Genomic DNA, 24013 nt, shown 5'->3' on the forward strand with positions numbered 1-24013 from the left:
CAATGAGTGTGTACCAAGGTGGCGGACCCCACCCTTCTCCACGGTTTCCAAGAGTAGCTTGGAGTCTAACAAAACCTGCCATATATAGACATATATACATATATATACACATATACATTTATACATATATATATATATTGTCTTCTGTCAATCATAAGATTTACTCCCTATCCATCTTACAGTTAGCAAGCTGGGGGAGGAGAGGGGTGCGCGTGGAATGCGGAGGCAAGTGGGATGGGTAGAATATTGTGGGAATCAGCATGGCCTGAGGCCGGTGAGGCATGTTTGGGCTCAGGACCCTGCAGACCTCGAGGAGGGAGTGAAGGAGTGAGGCCCCGTCGGCCCGTTGGTGGACGCTGGGGAGCACGGGAGAGAGGGGCTGGTTGTGAACGATCTTGGGCCGCGGAGGGGGAGTGGGCGGGGCGCGGGGCGTCCGCAGCCCGCCCTCCGCCCGCTCCCCGCCCCTCGGGCGGCTCCCTGCTCTCCGCTTACTTAACCTGCCGGCGGCGACGGCGCTCGCACTCCTCCACGGCTCGCCAGCTCGCCTTGCGCGGCCTCTCGCTCCATGGCGCTCCTCGGGCGGCTACTGCCCCTCGCCCTGGCACTGGCCCTGGGCCCCGCCGCCACGCCGGCGAGCCCCGCCAAGTCTCCCTACCAGCTGGTGCTGCAGCACAGCCGCCTCCGGGGTCGGCAGCACGGGTAAGCGGGCGCCCCCATGGGGGGCGGAGGGACTGGGCGTCGGGGCCGTCGGAGCGGGCTGGGGGCGCCGGAGACAAAGCCCGAGCCTAAAGCAGGCTGTGTGGGACGCTCGGAGGGACCAGCCCTGCAGGAGGTGGAGGGAGGGAGGCGGGGACGATGGAGGAAAGTCAGCAGGAGGCACTGTGTAGAGGAAGCGGATGGGATAGCTGACCCGTCACCCCAACTCGGGCCAAGAGCGTGAGAGGGATCCCGGGCTTTGAGCTTCTCCCAGGGGAGACCGCTTGGCAGCTCTCTGCCCCGAATCACCGTGGGAAGGTGGCCAGGGCAGAGAGGGAGCCCACCCAGCAGGGCACAGATTCCAGTCCAGCCAGGTCCTTGTCCAGCACCTTAAGACGTGTCGCTGGGGCCACACAAGCTGGCAGCAACCAAGGCCCCCAGGCTCCTGTTCACCTGTCCAGACCTACACCCCCGACCTGGCAGCAGACAGTGCCCTCCAGGCACAGCGAGGGCAGTGCGGCATCCGCTCCCCGGGCGGATGGAGAGCAGGAGAGTGTGCCGAGCCTCGCACACATTGTACAGATGGGGAAACAGTCTGGAGAGGACACACCACTTCCCCACGGACCTTCAGTATGTACTGGAGCTGGGATTGGAATCGCTCTTAAAACACTGGCTGGGTTTGTAAATTTGGGACGTTATCATTGCAGATATTCCTTTGAGACACTGAAGATATGTTGGTTTTAGGGGGCAAACCCAGGCAAAAGGTCTGACCTGGTAAAGACCCTGGCCCAGACCCAGGCAGAGGTGGGCAGTGTTTCTACATCCCAAACTAGGCCCTCCCGCTTCACACATAGCCAGGCTTTGCTGGAGCTTCCAGCCTACCTGGGTGCACTGACTCCTTTTTCACAACTAGGTAAAACTGTATGTGGATAGTCGTGTCACAGCCCAAATGCCATTGGGTCTGGCATTTGCTCCCAGGTGGTGCCCAGACCACCATGTGACTGGGCAGATCTGTACTCAGATCAAAACTCACCGTTGGAAGTGATCAGAGTTGTCTTCATAGGGCTTTACAAAGCCTTGGCTCCCTGCCCTTCGAAGCGCCCCCTCCTTGGGAGCAGTCATCCTTGTTCCCTCTACCTGTGTGTGGCCTTGTGGCCTTACTTGGCCTTTCAGGTGCCCAGGGCTGTGGGGAGGGGACTGATGGGAGTGAGTCTGACCCCTCTGCAGAGTGAAAGCCATCCAGGCCATGCTGCAGCCTCAGCACCCTGCAAGAGAGAGGAGAGCACAGGGGATGTCCCGGGGTCTTTCGGGAAGTGCAAGATGCACCTTTGACTTAGGCCGGGTACAGTAGGGTGAGGGGACAGGGCAGAAAGACGAGGGGGAGACGAGGCATAAAGTCAAACTGTGAGCACCTGGCATTTTCATTGTCTCTGCCCAGCTCACCATTGTCCCTCTGCCTTTCTTACCAATGGAGCATGTCCTGTTTGGGTGCTGCAGTCCTCCTGGGAGGTTTCTGTTCCCGCTGTATCTTCTTAGGCACTAAGTCAAGAAAAAGCCCCAATAGCATGCCCTGCGGCACTGTTACCCGGAGTGGTGGCTCTGTGCGCTCCACAGTGAAGCTTCCCCAGTGGTGTTGACAGGGTTCCAGCAGGAGCCACCTCTGCGGCAAGCCTCCTTCCTGTCAAAGCCCAGAAAAGCCACAGACCAGCTGGAAAATAGGTTTTCTTTTTTTTTTTTTTTTAAATGCAAATGCTCTTTATTATAAAGTTCAGATATTAGATCAATTTCCTCCCTCCCCGCCCTCCCCCCACCCCTGCAGGCTAATCCTCTTGACTAGCCGCTTGCAGTGCGGTTGAAAAGGCCTACAGTGAGCTGTGATGGACAGGATGGTCTAAGCAGTCCCTGGTGTGCACCCTCCCCCGATAAAGCGTGGACACACAGGCAGGTGAACTGTGACAAACAGTTGCAGACACAGTCGCGTTTACTCTGATCTATGAAAACCTCACAGGGCTGCCTGACTTTGCCCTTGGGGGTGGCACCCTGAGCAAAATGGATAACCTTGTTCAAACTCTGGCCATCTTTTAAAGTGAGATCTGGTGGGAAGGGAAAGGTAAGCTCTTTTTTAAAGGAAATGTTGTATGTGTGCTTCACATGACGTGAAGGAAGAAATAATAAGCGGGCCCTGCTCACCCTTTATCACCGTCACCACTTTTGCTTTCATCTGCACGACAACACAGTGAGCTCTGTAGTGTGCGTTCCCATTTTACAGATGGAGAAACTGTGGCTTAGTGAGGTGGAGTGACTTAGTCCAAACACAGAAAGATGCTGGGAAAGTAGTGACTATGACATGGTCTCTTGACTCCCGGCTGTTATCTGTGTTGCTATAAGGAAGGAAAAAAACAGTACTGAAAGAGAAGTAAAAATGCAGTCACACTTCCAAATATCAACAACCAAAACTGGACTGAATTTTCTGAAGCACTTGATTTTCAAATCCAAGTTGAACAGCAGAGCTGTTGTGATTGAGGCAGAAGTCCCAGAAATGGGGTGCTCATTTTGATTAAACTTCAGCATAAATTTCCTGTGTACACAGCCCACCCCTCCCACCCTGATGTGAGAGGGCGTGCGTCACAGAGACCCCCAGCCTCCGCTCCTGTCTCAAAGGGCAGCAGCAGTGGAAACTCACTCCACAGAGGAATGTTGGAGCCACATCCACAAGAGACTCTGAAGATTTTGCCAAACGCCTACGGAAAGTTGCAGGGAATTCATCAACAGTAATTGTTTCCTGCTTGGTCAGATAGAAGAACTTCTGAAATTGTACAGCAATAAACAGCACCTATGGCTGGAGTGTGGCCAGCGGGGACTCTCTCAGGGTTATCTGGGGACTGCTGTAACCTATGAATGACGTGCAGCAAACTGAGAAACAAGTTGGCTTCTGTAAAAATCCTCTGGAGGCTGTGGGCATTTGGTCAGACCCAGCCAGGAGCAAGGGGATAAGGGCTGTTCTCCCTGCTGACCTGCGGTTTCCTCTCTAGCCTCAGCTTCTCTCACCCTCAGGTTCTTAACAGTAACTCACTAATATTTACTGGGCTTCCTTGGCCCTCTCACCTTTGCCTGCTGAACCACAAACTGGACAAGAGGTGACATCCAGGTGGTAGAAGAGACAGGGCAGAGAGGTAAAGGGTCAGTGTGCCCTCCCACCCAATAACCTGACTCTGAGTATTTGAGAATTGACCAAGTTCCCATAGCCATATGATGGGGACGGCAGGTGCTGCCCTCACTGCAGTATCAGTGTCTTCCCGAAAAATACCATGCATCTCAAATGATGGCAATCGATTATATTTGTAAAGTATCAAAGGAAATGATATTTAGAATTGATACCTGAGGTTCTCTGGGCATAGAGGTTTTGTGAAAGCCCTTAGTCTCTTCGCTTTGCTTTGCTCTGGCTTGTGATTCAGCCAGGTGAACTGCCTGCCTCTGGCTCAGGAAGACCGCCTCCCACTTGTCACCGCACAGCCACAGCTGCCTCCTTCCCCAGGGGCTCCCAGTAAATGTCCTGCCACCACATGGCCTGAGCATGGTTTGGGTCAGAACTTGGTACACTGGGTAAAATACACAAAAACAAAACCCCACGTCTCTGGGAAAGCAGACTTCTCAGCAGAACCTGGGTGTTTGCACAGGGTTGCTCAGGAGGCTTCTGAGCTGGGTGGTCCTGGGAGCAGGTCATTCCAAGCCCCTCTGCACCTGACCTGGTGCTCAGCCGCATCTAGAACATGAAAGAAAGAACAAGGCAGAACACCTGCCCTCAGGGTTCTTTGGAGGGTAGTTGAAGAGAAGACATACATGGCCCGGTCAGTTTTGGGTTCTGTTTGGTAGCCAGCATCAAACAAGGGCTGTATCACCAGTCAGAGGTGGACAGAAGAGTGTCACCTGGGGCACTGGAAGAGGGCTTTCTGCGGGGAGTGGGATGCAATCCGGGGCCTAAGTAATAAATGACTGAGTTCAGTGAGCGAGCATCTCCTTCCAAGGTCCTGACAGCAGGTGGCCGTGCCCCCTAGTTTCCAGGGTGGGCACTTCAGATAGGCCATGTTTGGGAGCCAGGCAACTGCCTAGGGACGCAGAGGATGTCTGTGTGTGGAGCTGCCTGGGAGGTGCTGGGGCCCGGACCTCATGACCACAGGACCAGCAATGCCCACAGGGAGGCCAGGTTAAAGCCTGTGGGTGTTTGGGCTCAGTGTGGAGTGGAGGTGCAAAGAAAGGCTGGGGGGCCTCTCTCAAAGCTGCTGTTCTTAGCAAGCACACCACTTTTACTTAGCTGATATTCTCCATCTATAACATGGAGTCTAAAATTTTTAAGATGTTTGTATTTACACTTACCAAGTGTCTGTGTCAAAGAAGAATGCTTAAATGAAATTACGTCACTGTATGAGATATACTTCGACAATTTTCAAATCGGAGGGGGATATTTTCAGGGGGATGCTGGAAATCTAGGTCACGAGGGCCAGAATGTACCCCCAAGCCAGCCCCTGGAACCAAGACCGAAATGACTGTATCTTCTCCATATCTAGAACGTTCTGGTGACCCAGGAGGGCACACGTGGTGGGAAGGATGTGGAGGTGGGTGGACATGCTGACCATCTTGCTAACACGGCAGCTTTTGTTTTCAGCCCCAATGTGTGCGCTGTGCAGAAGGTCATTGGCACCAACAAGAAGTACTTCACCAACTGCAAGCAGTGGTACCAGAGAAAGATCTGCGGCAAATCCACGTGAGTATCTGGAACCACCTGAGCCCTCCAGCCACTGGGGAGGCTGCCCTCGATGTGCACGGGCTGCAGGTGCCCCTGGGCGTGGGCCAGCCTTCTGGAGCCATGAAGATGCGTGTGCAAACATGTCAGGGAACTGTGTGCTTGGGAGTGGTGTTTTTTGTAGGCTTGCCAATTTTGTTTTTCATTTTTAAGGCTCCTGACAATACTTGGATACATTTTTCAGGGCTGACTTGGGATTACAAGAAACATGAAACATGGTGTGGGTGTGTGTGTGTGTGCGTGCTTCCTAATCCTCACTAAATGATACAAACACAAATATTCAGTGGAGAAGCCATCAGCCTCTGACTCTGGGAAAGAAAGCCCATTAGTGAACTTATACCCGGTTCCTGCTCTGCAATCCAAGGTAAATGCCCCCAAAAGACTTAGAGTGCCTAGAAATATGCATATAATAAGACAGCGTAACATATTAAGAACGCAGGCTCAGACTCCCTGATTCAAGGGCTGGCTCTGCCACTTACCTGGGCAGGTGGCTTCACCTTTGGAATCCTCAATTGCCTCATCTGTAAAGTGGGAATAACAATAGGACTACCTTATGTGATTGTTATGAGGATTGAATGAAATAATGCACAGGAGAGGCTAAGTTAGGTACCTGGCACATAGTAAGTGCTCAGTAAATGCCACCTGCTGTTATTTGCAAATCTCAGCCCCACAAACAGAAGTGAGACACCAGGGAGCGTGGACCCCTGTGGTTACAGGAGGGCTTGTTGGTGCCTCTCTCAACACGATCAGCACGGAGGGAGGCGGCATTCACCCCGACTGCCGTGTGGCCTGCATGTTCTAACAGAATTCCGGGGAAACCTAATCTCTTTTGGCACCAGCCATCTAAAGATCTCAAAGCTGGCTGTCTCCTACGGACAGGAAGATGTGCCGTGCAGAACTCCTTGAGCCACTTGTGAGGGGCTGACCTTCTTCTTATCTGTGTAATGAGAGGATTAAGAGATGCTAAGCCATGATCTTGAAGCCTTTCCCACGTTAGGGATTTTTAAGTGTATTGCTCGTGACTTGCTTTTGAGCAGATGTCTCCTCTAACTGAAGGAAGGGAAAAATGCTCTTTCCTTGAGATGTACATGGAAATAAATATCCCAACTTGTGACCCTGACTGTGTCCTAACACAGTTATCAACTCTAGTGTGGATCAGGGAAATTGTAGATCAGGGCAGAGGTGGGGAGAGACCAGTAGCTCCCTGGGAGCCTGTCAAGGGCAGGGCCATGACAATTGGTTCCCCACTTGACCAAGCCCAGCCACAAAGGCAAGAGTTGAGTGAGCTAAGAGGACCCACCTCCCAGGTTTAGGGAACAAACAAACCCCCAGCCAGAATTCTTGCTGCTGTGGACAAAAAGAGATTATGCAAATAATATACACATGTCCTTACCTGGAACCCAAGTTAAAAAAAAAAAAAAAAAAAAGAATACCTTCAGTACTCTTTGACTTTTCCCATGAGTGTATATTATCTACTAAAATAAACAATTAATTACTTAATTAAACACAGAGCCAGGCCTCACATAATTGCTTCTTGGAAGATGACCAGAGCCCTAGGTATCAAGCATCTCAGAGCCCTGGGTTTCAAGCATCTCGGAGCCCTGGGTTTCAAGATGCCACCTTTTTGTTCTTTCTGGTTTCCCTAAAAATGGGACCCACTTATGATGTCAAGCTGGCAACAGGGTGGCATTGGCCATGGTATTTCAGGGTGGCCCCTGTTGAAGCATTTGTCTGACTAGTTAACAGTAGCTTGGGAATATTCCCCAGCAGTTCCCAGGTTGACGCTGCTGTGGGTGATGAGTCGCCTTGGCTTATTGGCTCTTGGTACCTGCACCCTTCTCCACTGATGTGCCAGGATGGGTGCAGGCAGCACAGCTGTATGTTGGCCAAATGTTCTAGTTAAGGGGTCATTAAGATGTGATGGTGCAGCACCAGTGAGCACAGGGGGAGCCCAGGCACTGGGGGAAGGAATAGACAGGTAGGTGTGGGTGGGGAAATGGAGGTGTAGAGCAGGGCCAAGCAGAGCCCAGGGCCCAGTCCCAGCCATTGAGCTGGTCTTACAAAGCCAGAGGGGATGACCGGCACCTACAACTCTGCAAAGTGCTGTTGCTTTGGGCAGCTTAAAAAAGAGGAAATGGGGACAGAAAATCATGAGTTGGTAAAAAAAAAACTTCACGATCCAGGATAAGAAGGTCCCTTCCTGGAACATTGTGTGCAGCGTCAGGAAGGTGAAGCTGACTGGGGGGAAATCCAGAGAACTCAGGCAGGGAAAGGGGAAGTGGTTGGATTCATCTCCACTGTCCCCGAGAGAGCTGAGAAGGAGCAGCCTTGTAGTTTGCTTGTGCCCGGGATTAAGACCCATGAAGGAGCTGCCATCTGGGCACCAGGAATTCAGTGCCATAGCTGGTCGGGAGAGGAGAGGGTTGTGCTGGCTGGAGTTGATGTCATCCTGGTGACAGTGGGTCCCTTGGTGCATTTATTTGGGAGATGACCATACTGGGAAACGGCAAGCATGGTTGTGGTTGGAGCAAAGAGGGCCTTCTCAGCGTGGGGTCCGCCTGGGCAGTGGGGATCCTCCCAGCATGATTCCAGGGAAGAGGCTGGAGCAGAGGTGTGCACTGGGGTGCATGGGAGCAAAGTGTCACGGGAAAGGGGGTAGCACAGGTCACCAGGGGGCCCAGGACCCACAGGAGAATTTGAACTTGAAAGCAGATAATTGGCACTAAGTACAGGACCAAGGGATGAAGGCTTTGCCGGGTCAGGTCACACAGAGGCCCAGCAGCCTGGAGCCAAATGTCTGCTGCAGTGAGGCCCCGACTCCACCTCCACAGAGGGAGGGAGGGGAATGGCCACGTTCAGCACTCAGCACTCCCATCAGGGCACTGCATCCATCATCTTTAGACGATAGCTTTTCTGTATTTCCAAAAAGAGTCTTGGTGCTGTTTGTCAAGCCTGATGCATGGATTTTTATTACAGGAAGTAGTTACCAGTGGGCCCCTATTTAGTGACTTGAGTGAATTTTATTACTTAGAAATTCATTTAATTTCAGATCCTAAAGAGCACCAGTGTGATACAACAGCTAATCAAGCAAAGAGGGTCATCTCAGTCCTCGGTCTGATCAGTAACCATAACACTTTTACATACAGCAGCTGAAGCAATGGTGCAGGAAATTGTGCTCAGGAAGCCTGGCTGCCTCGGACAGGCCTTCTTTGTAGAAGCCCTGGCAAGAGGGAGGCCCATTTAACAGCCAAGTCAGAGCTGACATCGTGGGGATGTAATGAATCACAGCAGGAGCTCAGGCATCCTCAGTGAGGCACAGGGAGGGCCAGCGCAGGAGCTAGCAGGTAGGGGTGGCAGCTGTCCATTCCAAAAGGCTTGACGTTGTTTCACAAGCAACGCAATTCACAAACACAGTAGCCAAGATGAGCTGGCAGGACATTCCCCCTTCTCTAGTAGCAAGCATTGCTTTGCCCAAGGGCTGAAATATTAATACTTCTTCAGCACTGCCTTCAAGTTTAGACATTTCACTTCTACCGAAGCCAGCTGGTGTATGGTCGAGATTTTCCATCATTTGGCAAAGCTATTTCCTGTAGATCTCATTTGGGCAGGGCACCCAGGGACATCTGCAGTGAAGCTGAGGAAGAACCTTCCTTTCCTCCCTCTCCTGTATCCCACAGCCTCGGTCCCAAGAGGGAAAAGAAGAGGATGGTGAGAAGCCATCTAGGGATGCCAAGCTAGCCTCAGACCCACACCAGCACCTCCTTCCCTGTTTCATAGTCCCTGTGCAGCCCCCTGGGACCGCGTGGCTAACCTGCTCTGAAATAACTCAGATTTGACATATGCCAAACACCTCTGTTGTGCAGTGCTTCCTGAAGGTTCTATCCCATTCTGTAAACTCCTAGGAGGCAGCTTAGCTGACAGGGAATCTTGTTCTGTTGAGTATTTATAGGAACCCATGTACCATTTGGGGTAAGGCCCTGTGGTAGGCAGAATAATGACCCCCTAAAGCTGTCTACATCCTCACCCCTGAACCTGTGAATATGTTACCTTACAAAGGAAAAGAGACTTTGCGGATATGATTAAGTTAAGGATCTTGGCGGGGGTGGGGGGGGGGAATGATTATCCTGAATTATCTGATGAGTCTAATATAATCATAAGGGTCCTTGTAAGAGGAAAGCAGGAGGGTCAGAGTCAGAGAAGGAAATATGACAATGAAAACTGAAGTTGGAGTGATGTGACCACAAGCCAAGAAATGCAGGCAGCCTCTAGAAGCTGGAGAAGACAAGGAGTAGGTTCTCCCCTAGAACCTCTGGAAGGAATACAGCCTTTGGTTTTAGCCTCGTAAGTCCAACTTCTGACTCTAACATCCAGAATTGTAAGATAATAAATTTTGTGGTTTTAAGTCACTAAATTTGTGATGATCTGTTCTAACCACAGTGGGCCCTATCTATTAACTTTTATAGCTGTGTTATGGGGAATTTATTTATTACATGTGATTTGATCAGTGGTCTCCTGCAGGACATGGCTTTCAATGAAGTTATTAACCTAACTTCAATTTAAAGTTTATACCTGGAATTTTTTAGGAAGAAGCTCCACAACTGAGTGCTTAGTAAATATCAATTAGCTGGTAAGTGCTTTTCATAGGTTAGCTCGTTCAGTTCTCACAATCATCCCTTAAGACCAGTGTGATCATTAGCCCATTTACAGAGGGGAAGACTGAGGCTCAGAAAGCCTAAGCAACCTGCTCAAAGTCATCCACTGGTGAGTGGGAGAGGTCCAGTTATTCTGCATGCTGCCCCCAGGGGAGAACCAAGCCCAGCAGCTAGTTTTGGTGACATGGGGGGGAGCCCAAGTGAGCAGCCTTGGAGCGCCTGGGTCAACTGCCCCAGATCTTTCTTCAGCCCTAAAACCTGTGACTCTAGGTCCCAGGGAGAAGGCCTCCTCGGGGTCAACAGAGGCCCTTTGGCCCAGAGCCACCAACCTTTGCTTACCCGCAGCCTGGTGGTCATTGAGAACCCCTGTTGCAAGGGGGCTCCCTCCCTAGTCAGATGGAGAGCATGGGAACTGAGGAGACACAGCCAGCATCCAGGAGACCCCCCCCACCACCACCCAAATACCCTCACAAACCATGTGCAAACAGACATCACCAAAAAATGTAAGTGTATTTTCCCAAGGTTCCGTCTCATCACTCGCCAAGCTGGACCCTGGTGAATGGGATAGTGATGGAGTCTTTAGTGGTAGACAGTAGGTTAAAACAAGCCCTTTTTTACCAGGGGACTCAAGATTTTCATTTTCTCCTGGGAGGCTTAAGAGAGCTCAGCTGAGTGCAGAAAATGAACTCATCCAGGCAGGCACATGTCTAGACAACATCAGTCTGTGTTTGTTCAGTGATTCCCTTGGAAATCATGACACGCTGGATGGTTTACCTTCGGTCACAGGAAGCTGGCTCTCAGGCTCCATCCCTTACCGCACTACTTCAGAGTCAGGTTAACCCCTAGGTGTTTACAGCCGTCACAGCGGCCAAAATCGTGAAGCGTGCTTGGGAGAGAGTGATTGCTTTAACTTATTATATTACCTCCTTGAAAAATTATTTTGGGGAGAGAAAAACCAATGCTTCTCTCTTTATCCAGTCGTGAGTAAAACTTTGGAGGGGAATGGAGGAGAGCTTTGAGACTCTATTTCAATTCTTTAGGCCTTGGATTGACACTGCCTTTTGCACCCACCCCCTGCCTCTTTCAAACGCCCGTCTAAGTCAGGCACCTTCTCTGACTTTCTTCCTCAGATTGCTCTTCTGACATGGGAAGTTGGAATAAGAAAATTAGTGTCTCATTACCCTAGAGGATATACTTTTTCTGAGGTTTTTGCTTATTGGACTGTGTCAGGCCAAGGAGAAGCCAGGAGCCTTTCATCAGAGCAGCTTTTGCTGATAAGATTCGATTCGGAGACCAGCAGATTGGTTCTCCCTGTGCAGGGAAGCCAGGGAACCAGGGAGGCACGGAGCGGGGCTCCCTGTGGTTTCCATCCTTTCCTGCGTTCATCCTGGAGAGATGAACCTCTCCATCAGAACCACAACTCTGTGATTGCCCCAGGGGCCCGTCTCCCCACAGCATGTGTGTTCTCCCCAGGGCCAGAGCCCAAGGAAGGTGGCACACGGGGCTGAGAAAAGGGCGTGTGACTCCTGAAGGGTTTGGTCAGGATCACCTCAATGGGCTTTCTTCTTGGTCTGCAATTTACAGCTGCCCTCGGCTTCTCCAGGGCCAGGCAGACTGGTTCTGAAAAGACCTGGTATTGTTGGGACAGCTGAGCAGGGTAACAGCCAGCCGTGGAAACGTTTCAACCCATAAGGCTACCAGGCTGAGGGTGAGAGGCGTGGGTCACCCATGCACCTAGAGAGTGCCGGGGATGCCAGAATATGGGTAGCACGAGGGAAGAGGAGGGAGAGGCCAGCAGGGCGGGAGGATTAGGAGAAGGCTTCCTGGCAGGGAGCCACACTCAGCTAACCAGGAAAAAGCCTTTGGCTAGGGAGCTGAGCCCCTGCAGGGGGTGGTGTGTCCCCCACGTCCAGCCTCTGTGGGACACAGGTACAGAAAGCCCACCTGGAGAGAAGGGGCAGTGAGTGCTGACAGGGGTTAGCTCTGATCACATCGGAGAGACCACCTGTGTCCTTTTGATGTCAGACTTTCCAAATCAGTCCACTTTCCCCCAAATATGTGCACTGTCAAGAGCGATGGAAAAGGGTCTGGACTTGATGAAATGTGGGGAGAGTCCTAGATCTGCCCCTCCCCAGCTGTGATCCTAAGAAACCCCTTTGCCCCCAGAGCCCTTTCAGCTTTCTGATTCCATCCTGCATTTCCTTCTCCATGCGGAGACGTCCCTGCTTACGTCTGTCCCTGCTCCCCTGCCCGGCAGCCTCCATTTCTCCTGTCATTCCCCCCATCTCTTCCCGCCTCCACACACACGTGGCCACAGGAACCAGTAAGTTCACACCTGGGGGGCTGACTCTCTGTTGTCCTCAAGGAAATCCTGGTGAGGTCCCCTGAGCTCTTGAGCTCTCTTGTGGCTTTGTAGGATGGAACTCAGACGCTGACACCCTGGGAGAAGGGTCTTTGGCCAGAAAAGCCTTTGGCTGGGGGCTCCAAAGCATGGAGTATCAGCACCATGTGCATGGGGGACCCCAGAGATGATGAAGGCTTTGAGGAGAAGACCCCTCCTCCAGCTGTGCTTCTCCAACTCCAGGGAAGGTCACCTAGGCACTTTTAGAAAGAAGCTAAGCTTTGGGGGACTTGACCGAATCCCACTTCCTCAACCCCAGCCACAGAGCCCTGGCATTTATCAGAGGAAGCCTGAGATTCCACGCATGCGTGTTCCCGGTCCTATGGGCTGAAGGCTTGCGGCTCTCCCTAGGTTTAGCTACGAGAAGCTAGCAGACACTATCCTACTTTGAAAAAGTGCTTCTCTACCCCTTAGAAATAATCCCATTGGCTGGAATTGTGAGTGTGAAATTGGAAGTAACCTTAGAGATCATCTAGTTTAACTTCACCTTATTTTGCAAAAGATCAGGAAGCTGAGACCCAGAGAGAGAAATGGACTTTCAAGGCCACCCTGCTAGTTACTGATGGATGACAAGCCTAGTCTCCTGATTCTAATACTGTTTAGTTGCATCATGTTGCCTTTGAAAGGTTGTGGGTCAGTCAGATCTCACGTTTGCTGCAGAAGATGACTAGTTTCCAAAGAGAAAACCATGAGTTAGTCAAGATCAGTCCTGAGACCACCAGCCTGTTTAACCCTTTTAAATAGGGCTGAAAGGTTAGAAAGGAAAGGGCTGGGAGGAAGGCTGGGAGAAAAGGGGAAGAGGAAGTCAGGAGGATGGAGAGAGCAGGGCAGAGAAGGATGTGCATGGTGTCACTCCTCAGAAATGTCCTGGGGGCTCATTTCTGGCCCAGTGACACCCATAGCTCCCTAGCAGCCTAAGCGTCCTAACTAATCTGTCTCTGAAAGATTAGTTAACAGAAGATGAAGCCTGGACAACAGATGAACCAGGCTTCATCTTCACATGACTCACCCGGGCTTCCCTGAGACAACTGCAGTGGAATTAGGAAGAGCAGAATGTCCTGGGCTCACTGAGAGCACCCTCCCCCCTCCCAAAGCCCAGACTTCTGTCTGGTCTGCCTGCTTCTCTCCTGGTGATGTCATTAAACATCCTGTGAGTGGCCGCGGTGAGCGGCTCTGTGGTAAACCCGCTGCAGTTCAAGGCTGAGTTCTCTCCTGTCCTGAAGGGCACATCCATGTGAAAGAAAGGAAGGGGCGGGACAGGGCTGTTGGCTTCTGGTTCCAGGGCTTCCGAGGAGGGGCTGTGCTCACGCCGCTGGTGCAGGGGTGGCGTTCGACGGGACAGGGGGATTTGATATGAAGCAAGTCTTTCTTAGAACACTTCCTTCCTTGTGATGTTCTTGGAAATTCTCAGTCTTCTGGGTTTCACCAGGATGCCGGGTTAGCTGAAGCTTTGCGTTTCAGACCTCCAGAAGGTGGTGAGTGTTCCACAGTGGACCAGTCTGAGTTAGAAGAGGAGGCTTTAAGTTTTCCTGTCAAATGACTTCAAAGTTTAAAACCATAAACTGCCAGTCTTGTTCATCCAAATACAAAGAATCTCGCAAACTGGCAGTATCGGTCGCCTCCTGGAAGGACAACGAGATGGTTGAGGGAGGAGGGTGGATGGGGAGCATTTTACTATAGAATCCTTTGTAGATTTTGAAACTATATAATGTTTTCATTGGTGAAAAATTTGTTTTTAATTTAAAGAAACAGAAGAACAAGCGTCTTGATAAGAAAGAGCTCTGTTTTTATTTTAAAGTGTGATCGTGAAGATTGAGAAAAACTTGATCATATATACAATACACTACCCTTCCTGGTTATTAAGTCAGAGAACCAGAAGACCATGGGCTGTTTAATCCGATGACCATTGCACAATACATGCATGCATCTTACAGATGAGGAAACTGAGGCCCAGAGAGGAGACGGGACTGGCAGACTCAGAGCCAGAAAGGTCCAGGGCTCCTTCTCCTCCTCCCTGCTGCCTCTCGGGAACGCTGCCCACTGGGTTCCCCATGAATTATGTTGGAGATAACGTCTTGGTGAGGATGTTTTCTAATGCCACCGCGGATATGCTGCCGCCATCCTCTGACTGTATCCCGGTTGCATTGCTATAGGTGATGGCAACTGCTGGGCACCTTGTACAAAGCTGAAGAGGCGTGACAAGCTTCTTGCCAATGAAAGGCACAAAGATGACTGAGTGTGTGGTCTCCTCCGAGAGCAGGCTATATGCCCCATCGTGTCCCTTCCCGGAGCGAGGGCTGATGACACGGGAGGGGGAGGGAAGTCCTGCCTAATACACGTGTGTGTCTCGTTACAGAGTCATCAGCTACGAGTGCTGTCCCGGATATGAGAAGGTCCCGGGAGAGAAGGGCTGTCCAGCAGGTGAGTAGTAAGCCTTGCCTGTTGGCACGGATGGAAGGGAAGGAGGGAGAGAGGAGCACCCACGTGAAGGGCAGCAGAGTCTGAGTGGGGGTCCGAGGGATGAGACTCCATGACAGGGCCAGAGGATGGAAGCTGGAAACAGCAGGTTTCCTGCGCTGCTCCTTCCTGTACAAGCTGACTGCTTAACACTCTGGGGGAACAGACTCCGATCCTGACCTGCCTGTGCCCTCTGCACGAGGCACAGGCTCCTGGCCTTGCTGTCTCTGGCTGGGAGTGATTCTAAACACATCCAGCATTTCTCATCAGCCCTGCTGGAGAGTGGATGGCGTGGGCCTGGTCTCCGGCTGGGCTGGGAACACCGGGCCACGCCCCCCTCACTGTCGGAAGCCGGCCCAATGGAGCTCGTAGGCACAGGAGCGGCAGGCCAGGCCGGCTTCCCCAGAATCAGCCAAGGGTCCCACGATGGCCATGCGGGTCCACAGACGACGTGGTACCTGTGAATTTACTAGATCCTTTCCTTTAATCCCACACACCCCTGGGGACTGTACAGAGGAGGATTTTTTTTTGTTTTAACTTTGAAAACTTCGCTGTTTCATTAGTTGAGAATGTGAGACTGAGACTTAAAAGGAAGGGGGGGGGTGATTTGGTTGGTGCCATGGTCACGAAGGGGGTGTGGTTGGCATGGGCTGGAGCCGCGGCCTTCCTGACTTAAGTGGCAGGACAGGTGAGAAATGTGGGATGGGGAAGGAGGTGACCTGGAAGGTGGGACCCAGCCTCTGGGCCTTAGTTTCAGGCCCTTTAAAAGGAACACGAAGCTCCCTGTGTGAGGGGAAGGGCCTCCTGAGCTTCCAGCTACTTGTAGGAAATAACATTTTATTACTTATAAATACCTAAAGTACTTCCAAGATCTGTTTCATTCTGGTGGAGGCCATTAAGGAACCAGTTTCAAAAACAGCTAGATAAATCCGTAAGGCTAGCTTGTAACTGGGATATCTGTTTCCAGTGTATGTTCCCACCTGTGTTATCTAAATGTCTATGAACAAAAGCTTTGCTCTGCTTTAGTTAAAAATGATTAAGAATGACCAATCAGTTGAGTTCAAGTAAGGAGGCACTTGGCCTGTGGAGTTGTTCTAAGAAGCACGTGACCAGCCTTTTGGGCTCCCCGACAGCAGGCTGTCTCTGGCCTTCTCCAGCGGGTGTGCCATCCCATCTCAGACAAGGGTGTGGTCTGGTTGGGGGGGGCATCCCACAGGCCATCCCCTCTCTGTCCTCTGCCCCTGCAGCCCTGCCGCTCTCCAACTTGTACGAGACCCTGGGAGTCGTTGGTGCTACCACCACTCAGCTGTACACGGACCGCACAGAGAAGCTGAGGCCCGAGATGGAAGGGCCCGGCAGCTTCACCATCTTCGCCCCCAGCAACGAGGCCTGGGCTTCCTTGCCAGCTGTGAGATGACCTCCTTCTGCCCAGGGACCCGTACTGGGGACGCTCTTACTGAGACTCCGTAGTGATTTCCCACCGTCTCAGGAAATGTCTCCCTTAAGCCCTCCGATAAAGCCATGGCACTTGAGCTAAAATACGCCTCCCCAGGTGGCTTCCCATGCCCCATCCATTTAAGTGGCCAGACAGACCTTGGTGCTCACGGGTAGGGGTCCTCGGCAGAAGGGGGGTTCCCGGGGCACCTTTCCCAGGGTGGCAGGGACCCCTCTGTCGAACGTGGGGCCTGCAGCCCCCTCACTGCCACACTGACCCCCCTCCTAGGAAGTGCTGGACTCGCTGGTGAGCAACGTTAACATCGAGCTGCTCAATGCCCTCCGCTACCACATGGTGGACAGACGGGTCCTGACGGACGAGCTGAAACACGGCATGGCCCTCACCTCCATGTACCAGAATTCCAACATCCAAATCCACCACTATCCCAATGGGGTAGGGAATCCCGCCTCCACAGCTCTGCCCCGTGCCCACCCTGAGCCCACGCCCGGTCCGCGTGTGGGGCTGGCTCCTGGGGTGGTGTCCCGCGGGTGAGGTCAGCTGTGCACAGTCCTCTGCCCCCTGCACCTGCTTCTCCCCCGCTCATGGAGGCCACATGCTGTGCTGTGTTCTCCCCGCCTGGGCCTTCGAGGCTGTGCCTCCGAGGTGTTAGCTGCTCATGCTCGCTCCTTCTCTGGGCAGATTGTGACCGTCAACTGTGCCCGGCTGCTGAAAGCCGACCACCATGCGACCAACGGTGTGGTGCACCTCATTGATAAGGTCATCTCCACCATCTCCAACAACATCCAGCAGATCATCGAGATCGAGGACACCTTCGAGACCCTTCGGGTGAGGGACTGCCCCGGGGGAGGCCCAGCTGTGGACACACCACCTCCCAAGAGGGCCTTCTTCTGCGGGAGGGGTGGAGGACGTCTCCATGTTCGTGGGCGCTTAGGTGACATGGAGCAAGTTCCTTGAAATGCCCATGAACATGGCGAGTCCACTAATCAGGCTGTCAGCTTGACCCCAAGGAGACATCGTAATTCTCTGCTGGGAACTTCCCCCCGCTGGTCTTCTCCTGTGTACTGTCCTTTCCTTGACTCCCCTGGGAAGCTCAGAGGCGGTGGCTGCAGCAGGACGGCTGCCCGGGCCTGCACTGTGGGTTCCAGAGGTGGGAGGGCCCTTCCTCCCAGTTGCTGGTTCTCTCACGTGGGACTAGATAAATGGCCTTTCAGCCTGCATGATCTTCTGGACCACACGTCCCCACCATGGGACCTCTGATGTAGCCATACCCCTGTTTCCTTGGAGCCCTGACCACCAGAGAGGACACAAGTATAGACACAGACACGGAGTCTGGGATTTGACTTCTGGCCTGGCTTCTGCCTGCTCTGGGGCACCAGAATGCTGTTCCTGCCCCCCTGCCCAGCCGGCATTTATCTTACTACTGGGGTGGCACATGGGCCTTCCTCTTGGCACCGGCTGCTCAGAGGAAGTTAGCACAGGCTGCCCTGTCAGGGTTTTTGCCCTGATTCAAGGAGAACTTCCTGACCACAAAGGATACCAAGTGGGCGTGGGATGGTTGTTTCCCTGGAGATCGCCAACACAGAGAGACAAACATCCCCGGGCTGGGCTGGCACTCAGGTGGCCTCAGGAAGTGGCTCTGGAGGGCCCTAGGGAACCTGCCCTCTAAGCTCTTCCCATGCTTTCCTTCTGGGTCGCTCAAAGGTCAGGGGTCTGCAGGGGGACGATGTTCCCACAAAGCTGATGGCACATCTTTTGATTAATAGCAGCTGATCCGCACCGAGTAACCTCCTCTTACTGTTCAGGGTTGGCACATATTCCTTCCTTTCTTCTTCCCTTTGGCTCTTTCTAACGCCCATCTGTCCTTCTGCTAACACATACTCGTTAAGCACCTGCTACTTCCCAGGTGTGCTCTATGTGCCCGAGGAATAGAGGAGAACAAGACAAAGTTCTGTCCCCGCTGGCACTGGTATTCTTCCGGGGGACACAAGACAAGAAACAGACAAGGCAGTCACAGATCATGCTAAGTGCTGTGAAGTCGGGCAGTAAGTGGTGAGCAGAGGAGCCCCTGGGGACTGGCTGGTCCGGGAAGGGTCTGTCTGGAAGAGATGACCTTTCAGCTGAGGCCTGAATATCGGGAATGGCCAGTTACACAAGACACAGGGGCAAGAGCTAAGCTGGCAGAAGGGAGATGGAGAGTAAGGCTCAGAAGCAGGATGAGCAAGAAGGAGGCCTGCAGGGCTGAGTGAAGAGCGCTAGGCAGCCAGCAGGTGAGGTGGGCGTGGCCAGGCTGGTGAGGCCAGATCCTGCGGGGCCTTGCAGACCCGGCAAGGGGTGTGTCTCCTCCTGGGAGCAGCGGGGTGCTTTTAGAAGGTCCTTTTCCTGCTCTGTAGAGAAGGGGTTATGTCATCCTCATGCTCACGGAGCCCACACAGATAATTAGCACCAGTAACGATTGAATTGCACAACGTGAGAATGTGTGTCTAATAGACTCATTTTCATCTGGGGGCGGGGGCGGGGTGGGGGGCAACGCCAAGTTGACTACCTAGAGAAACGACATTTTCGTCAAGGCCCGAGGAAGGAATAGGAGTCAGAGAAGCAAAGAAGGGGGGAAGGGCAGAGGGAACAGCAGGACAACAGCCCGGGGGTGGAAAGGAGGAAGGCAGGGCAGCAGCTAAGAGGTGGTCAGAGTGGGCGGAGCTCAGGCTGGCAAGGCTCCTGGAGGCCGTGGGAAGAAGTGAGCCTTGGTTCAGCCTATCTTTCCATCCAGGGCTTCTACAGAAGTCTGGAGCCCTCCAGAGGGGCACTGGCGAGACCATGTGTGCCCAGAGCCTTCAGGGAACGCTCCGTCTTCTCCCCTCCCCCACAGGCTGCCGTGGCTGCATCGGGGCTCAACACCCTGCTCGAAGGGGACGGCCAGTACACACTCTTGGCCCCGACCAATGAGGCCTTCGAGAAAATCCCCGCTGAGACCTTGAACCGGATCCTGGGGGACCCAGAGGCCCTGAGAGGTGAGCACCCCTGGGCTTCTGCTGCCGCCTCATTGGAGTGGCCAGACTAAGCCCAAGGCCTGCTCTTGTCCAAGACAGACACGCTGCCTGCCATCCTGTCCCATTGCTCCCAGCTGGCTGTGTCTCTGCAGAGGCCACAGCAGAACCCTGGTCAGAGGGGCGGGTGAGGAATCCAGCAGCCTTTTTCTAGGGACACAGCTGGGCTGAGGAGGGAGGTGGAGCTGGAGGTCCAAAGCAAGCTGTGGCCAGAGTCTGGAAGAGTTAAAGGCCCAAATGATCAAAGCTAGAGTGAGGCTGCCGGAGTGGGCGGTAGCTTGGAGGTGTGGGGAGGGGGTGGCAGGTGCTGGCATCCTCGAAATGGAATCATCATGTTGACCCTTGAACTTTTCCTGTGTCTGGCCGGGGGCCTCAGGGATAATCCAAAATTACAATGAAAAACCCAAAACGGACAACTCTTGACTCTTCATTGCTGAGTCCTTCCTCACCTTCTCAGTGAGCTGATAAGTTAGGAGTGTTGATTATTGCTGGAGGAGAGGGAAGAACCATGTGAGGGCATGTGAGGGAGATTAGGAGGGGAGGCCAGGCTCTGCCACCCCAGCTCCCCAACTCCAGGACCACTGAGATGCTGCCTGCAGGTCCCTGGGTCCCCTTCAAAGGGGAGTAGGCCCCAGGTCCCCTGTGCACTCCAACCCTCCAATCACACTTACTCCTCCCACATATAATCCAGGGATGACTTCATTTCTTTTGAATCTATTTAAACCCACCTTCGAAATGCCTAATGCATTTCAGACACCCCATAAATGTAAAACGTTCTCCTTGAAGCTATGTAGGGATGGGAAGGGGCACATTTCTGAAAGCACAGATGGGGATCTATTATGTCCAGATATTGTGGTGCCAGGAACCCAGGCCACAAAAGTGAACATGGTACAGTCAAGGAAGTTTAAACCTAGTTGGTGTAACAGGCTTAATTAAAAACAGGTCATTGGGGATCTGATGTGCTGAGCGTTGTACTCAGAGATACTCCCAAGGTCACGGGGATGAGGGCAGGGATGGGCATCCGCAGCCTGAGGGTCCTGAAGGCTTCCGAGGAGATGAGACTTGGGTGCATCGCAGCATTTTAGCTTTTTATTTAGAGCTGTTTTCCCCCTAAAACATGTTTTGTACGGAGCACATTTTTATCTTTGTAGCTCTCAGAACACCTTATTATAAAGTGAAAAAAACACCCCAAGTTTATCCCTTTTGCACATCTGCCTTTTCCCACTTTAAGCTGTTTGCTCAAAGCGAGGGCCCTCTGTGTGGGGCTGCTACTGCAGGCTGGGGTGGGGGGCGGCCACGGTCCACCTGACAGTCTCCTGGTTGCTAGCGGGTCGGCAGATGGACGAGAAGTGCCCGTTCACAGACTGGCTTCCAGCCCTGGCCTGGCTCACCCTCCGAGGGGCCCTGGCAGTTCACCCACCTCCCCACCCCCGGCCTTCAGCTTCCTTCCCTGAGAAACTAAATCCCCAAGGCCTCATTCCCACAGCGGTCTTGCCGTCCTCTGTCTTCCCCACCAGCTGAAGCGGGTCAGCACTGGCCTTCAAGGCCCTCAGCACTTCTGCGGGGCCTCAGAGCTTCCTCCTGTCTGTGACAGCGCGGTTTTGGTTCCCACACTCAGGACACATTGGAACTCGCCTCTGTGGTGAGCACGCAAGACAAAGGGCCCCGGGGACCTTGGTGAGCAACAGTCCTGGAACGGCTCTGCCTGGCTGGGGCTGGAGCACGTCCCCTCCGCTGCTCCTGCAGCCTCAGCACCCCCAGCCCCTGCCCTGTCCCTAAAGCAGCACTTGTGTTTATGATTTACGGGCGGGGTGAATGGGGCTGCAGAGACCATGTCTTACTGCTCACCGTCCCCAGCCTCTAACAGGCCCTGGCAACTAAGGAGACCCTTGGGGTAAAGTGAACAAAAACAAATAAAATGTAGAAATAATTCAGAACTTTCATTTGCTACAGTTTTCATCTTTTCCTACCACACTTTACATTTTCATAAAGGTCAGTAGATTAAAAAAATCCCAAGGTAAACTCATTTGAGTTTTTCCCCTATCTGGGAAGTTCAGATACAAATAAGAGAATTCACCCTGAAGTTCAGGTATTAAGAAGCTAATCACTAGCGCTTGTTGGGCGTTTACTCTGTCGTCAGCCGCTGTGTTGGGTGCTTACATTCAGAGTTTCATGTCATCCTTACATCAGCCCTAGGAGATGAATGCTGTGCTTATCTCCACTTGACCGGTGAGGAAGTTGAGACTCAAAGAGGCTCAGTGACTCGCCCAGGGTCCCACAGCTGCTAAGTGGCCGAGCTGGGATTCAAACTCAGGTAGACTGCACAGAGCCCAACTAGTTTTAGAGGCTAGGAGGAGGAGAGGAAGAGGAGGATCCAGGCCACATGGTACCCCAGGCTCGTCTGATCGTTAGCCTCGGAGAGAATGGATTCCTCCTAGCCGGGGCAGGCGGCGAACTGGCGCCTCAGGTCAGCCCGGCTGGCGCTGACTTGACCTGTGTCCTGTTCGGCCCCCAGACCTGCTAAACAACCACATCCTGAAGTCGGCCATGTGTGCCGAAGCCATCGTGGCGGGGCTGTCCTTGGAGACCCTGGAGGGCACCACTCTGGAGGTGGGCTGCAGCGGGGACATGCTCACCATCAACGGGAAGCCCATCATCTCCAACAAAGACGTCCTGGCCACCAACGGTGTGATCCACTTCATCGACGAGCTGCTCATTCCAGACTCAGGTGATCCAGGCCTCGGGGGCCTTGGGCCTGCCAGGTCTGCTGTGCCCTGTGCCGTCCATGGTGGCGCGGCTGGGGGAACTCGGGGATCTTGGGAGCCGCTTCCCTGTCTGCACCCAGCTCACAGCCTCCCAGGAGAGACAGCCTGGGCACCTGGCAGGTTGCAGCCAGATTATGAAGAGTCTTGAGCTGCAGGCTTGGGAGTCCGGGCGTTACCCTGTGGGCAGGGGAGAGCCACTGGAGGTGTCTGGGGAGGGAGCGACTCAATCACGGAGGCCTTTCAGAAGATCTGCCTGCGCTGGTTGGGCACAGAGGGCCATTTGCTGACTTCAGAGCATTTGCTTTCTCTATCATGCCCAAGGATCCCAGGGTCACTGACCCAGGGAAAAATGACTGAATGGACTTTGGCTTGGGTCCCATTCAGCATCCTTTCCCCATCCTGGATTGCCAGGGAGTTCTACTGCTAATGAGTGAGGGAATTTCACAGGAAAAAACAAACCCAGAAGAAAACTTTCTGTGGGTGTGGTCACTGGCATTATCAACTCTTCAGAAGCCATGACACAGACAAATGCTTTCTTCCTCCCCAGCATTGGACAGGACCCTGACCAAGGGCTGGGACAGAGGCCCTCTGCCCAACTGAGCCTCACCTTACTTCCCCAACTGGTGTGGTTTTCTGGGTGACCATTCCCCTGATGACACAAACCCGCTGTGCCCCAGCAGTGTTTAGAGGGGTTGTTGACTCAAGAGATGACATTCCTGCTGATGTATGTCATGCTCTGGGATGGACGAATGATACATGAAAACAGTACTTTTAACTTTTGAACCCACTTTCTCCTTCCTTATAGCCAAGACGCTATTTGAGTTGGCTGCAGAGTCCGATGTTTCCACAGCTGTTGACCTTTTCAGACAAGCTGGCCTCGGCACCCATCTCTCTGGAACTGAGCGATTGACTCTCCTGGCCCCCATGAATTCTGTCTTCAAAGGTATCGTGGGGAAGGCATCCCTGTGCGTTTGTCTCTGGGGGCAGCTGCCCCACCGCTGTCACCTCCACAGCACCCTCCCCAATTTACAGCTCCCCGTGGACCATTCGTGCTTCCACCCAGCTCAGCCAAAAGCAGAAGTGACTTCACGAGAAAGCGAAGAGACACTGCTATTTCGTTTGGTAGAGCAGAGGATGCACGTGGCAGTCTTGTCCTCAGAATTCAAGAGTGTGCATCTGTTGGGAGAGCAAAGCACTCCCTTGTCTTTTTATTTGCGGGGTCAATTGCCAGTGTGATAGTCAGGAGGTCAGAGTGAGGATACAGCTGAGCCATGGCCATGGGGAAGGCAGAGAAGGGCCAAGTTGTGTCCGTGCCTACCCCTCCCTCTTAGGGCAAAATTCCAAACACCCTTGATTATCTAGACATTTTTTTTTTTTAATTCTCAGAAGATGCCAGATGTTAAGGAATATTGGCAGCCTTGCTTGATTTCTCAATTTCTATTTCCAAATGGAAGGAGGGATGGGCTTTCTGCTGCACTGTCTGGACCTGACCACGCCTTCTCTTGCAGATGGAACCCCTCCAATTGATGCCCGGACGAAGAATTTGCTTCTGAACCACATGATTAAAGATCAGCTGGCCTCCAAGTATCTGTACCACGGACAGATCCTAGAAACTCTGGGCGGCAAAAAACTGAGAGTTTTTGTTTACCGTAATGTAAGTTCTGGGTCCTAAATCACGCTCTTTCTTTGTCTCAGCTCCAAGAAATGCAAGCTATATTAGTGTTAAAAAAAAAAAGAAAAA

General features: G+C 52.8%; 1 protein-coding gene across 1 annotated transcript in view; it reads left to right on the forward strand.

Annotated features, from left to right (window-relative positions):
* The first annotated feature begins 489 nt into the window (after window positions 1-489).
* The window catches only part of TGFBI (transforming growth factor beta induced), a 32171-nt gene continuing 8647 nt past the window's right edge, over window positions 490-24013 (forward strand). The window contains exons 1-10 of the mRNA XM_036848728.1: window positions 490-699; window positions 5360-5458; window positions 14907-14971; window positions 16255-16415; window positions 16731-16895; window positions 17142-17288; window positions 19330-19471; window positions 22023-22235; window positions 23078-23215; window positions 23781-23926. Coding sequence (XP_036704623.1) covers window positions 566-699; window positions 5360-5458; window positions 14907-14971; window positions 16255-16415; window positions 16731-16895; window positions 17142-17288; window positions 19330-19471; window positions 22023-22235; window positions 23078-23215; window positions 23781-23926 — 1410 coding nt within the window. The 5' untranslated portion in view covers window positions 490-565. The remainder of the gene's footprint in view (window positions 700-5359; window positions 5459-14906; window positions 14972-16254; window positions 16416-16730; window positions 16896-17141; window positions 17289-19329; window positions 19472-22022; window positions 22236-23077; window positions 23216-23780; window positions 23927-24013) is intronic.

The sequence above is a fragment of the Balaenoptera musculus genome, chromosome 3, assembly GCF_009873245.2.
Source record: "Balaenoptera musculus isolate JJ_BM4_2016_0621 chromosome 3, mBalMus1.pri.v3, whole genome shotgun sequence".
NCBI lineage: Eukaryota > Metazoa > Chordata > Mammalia > Artiodactyla > Balaenopteridae > Balaenoptera > Balaenoptera musculus.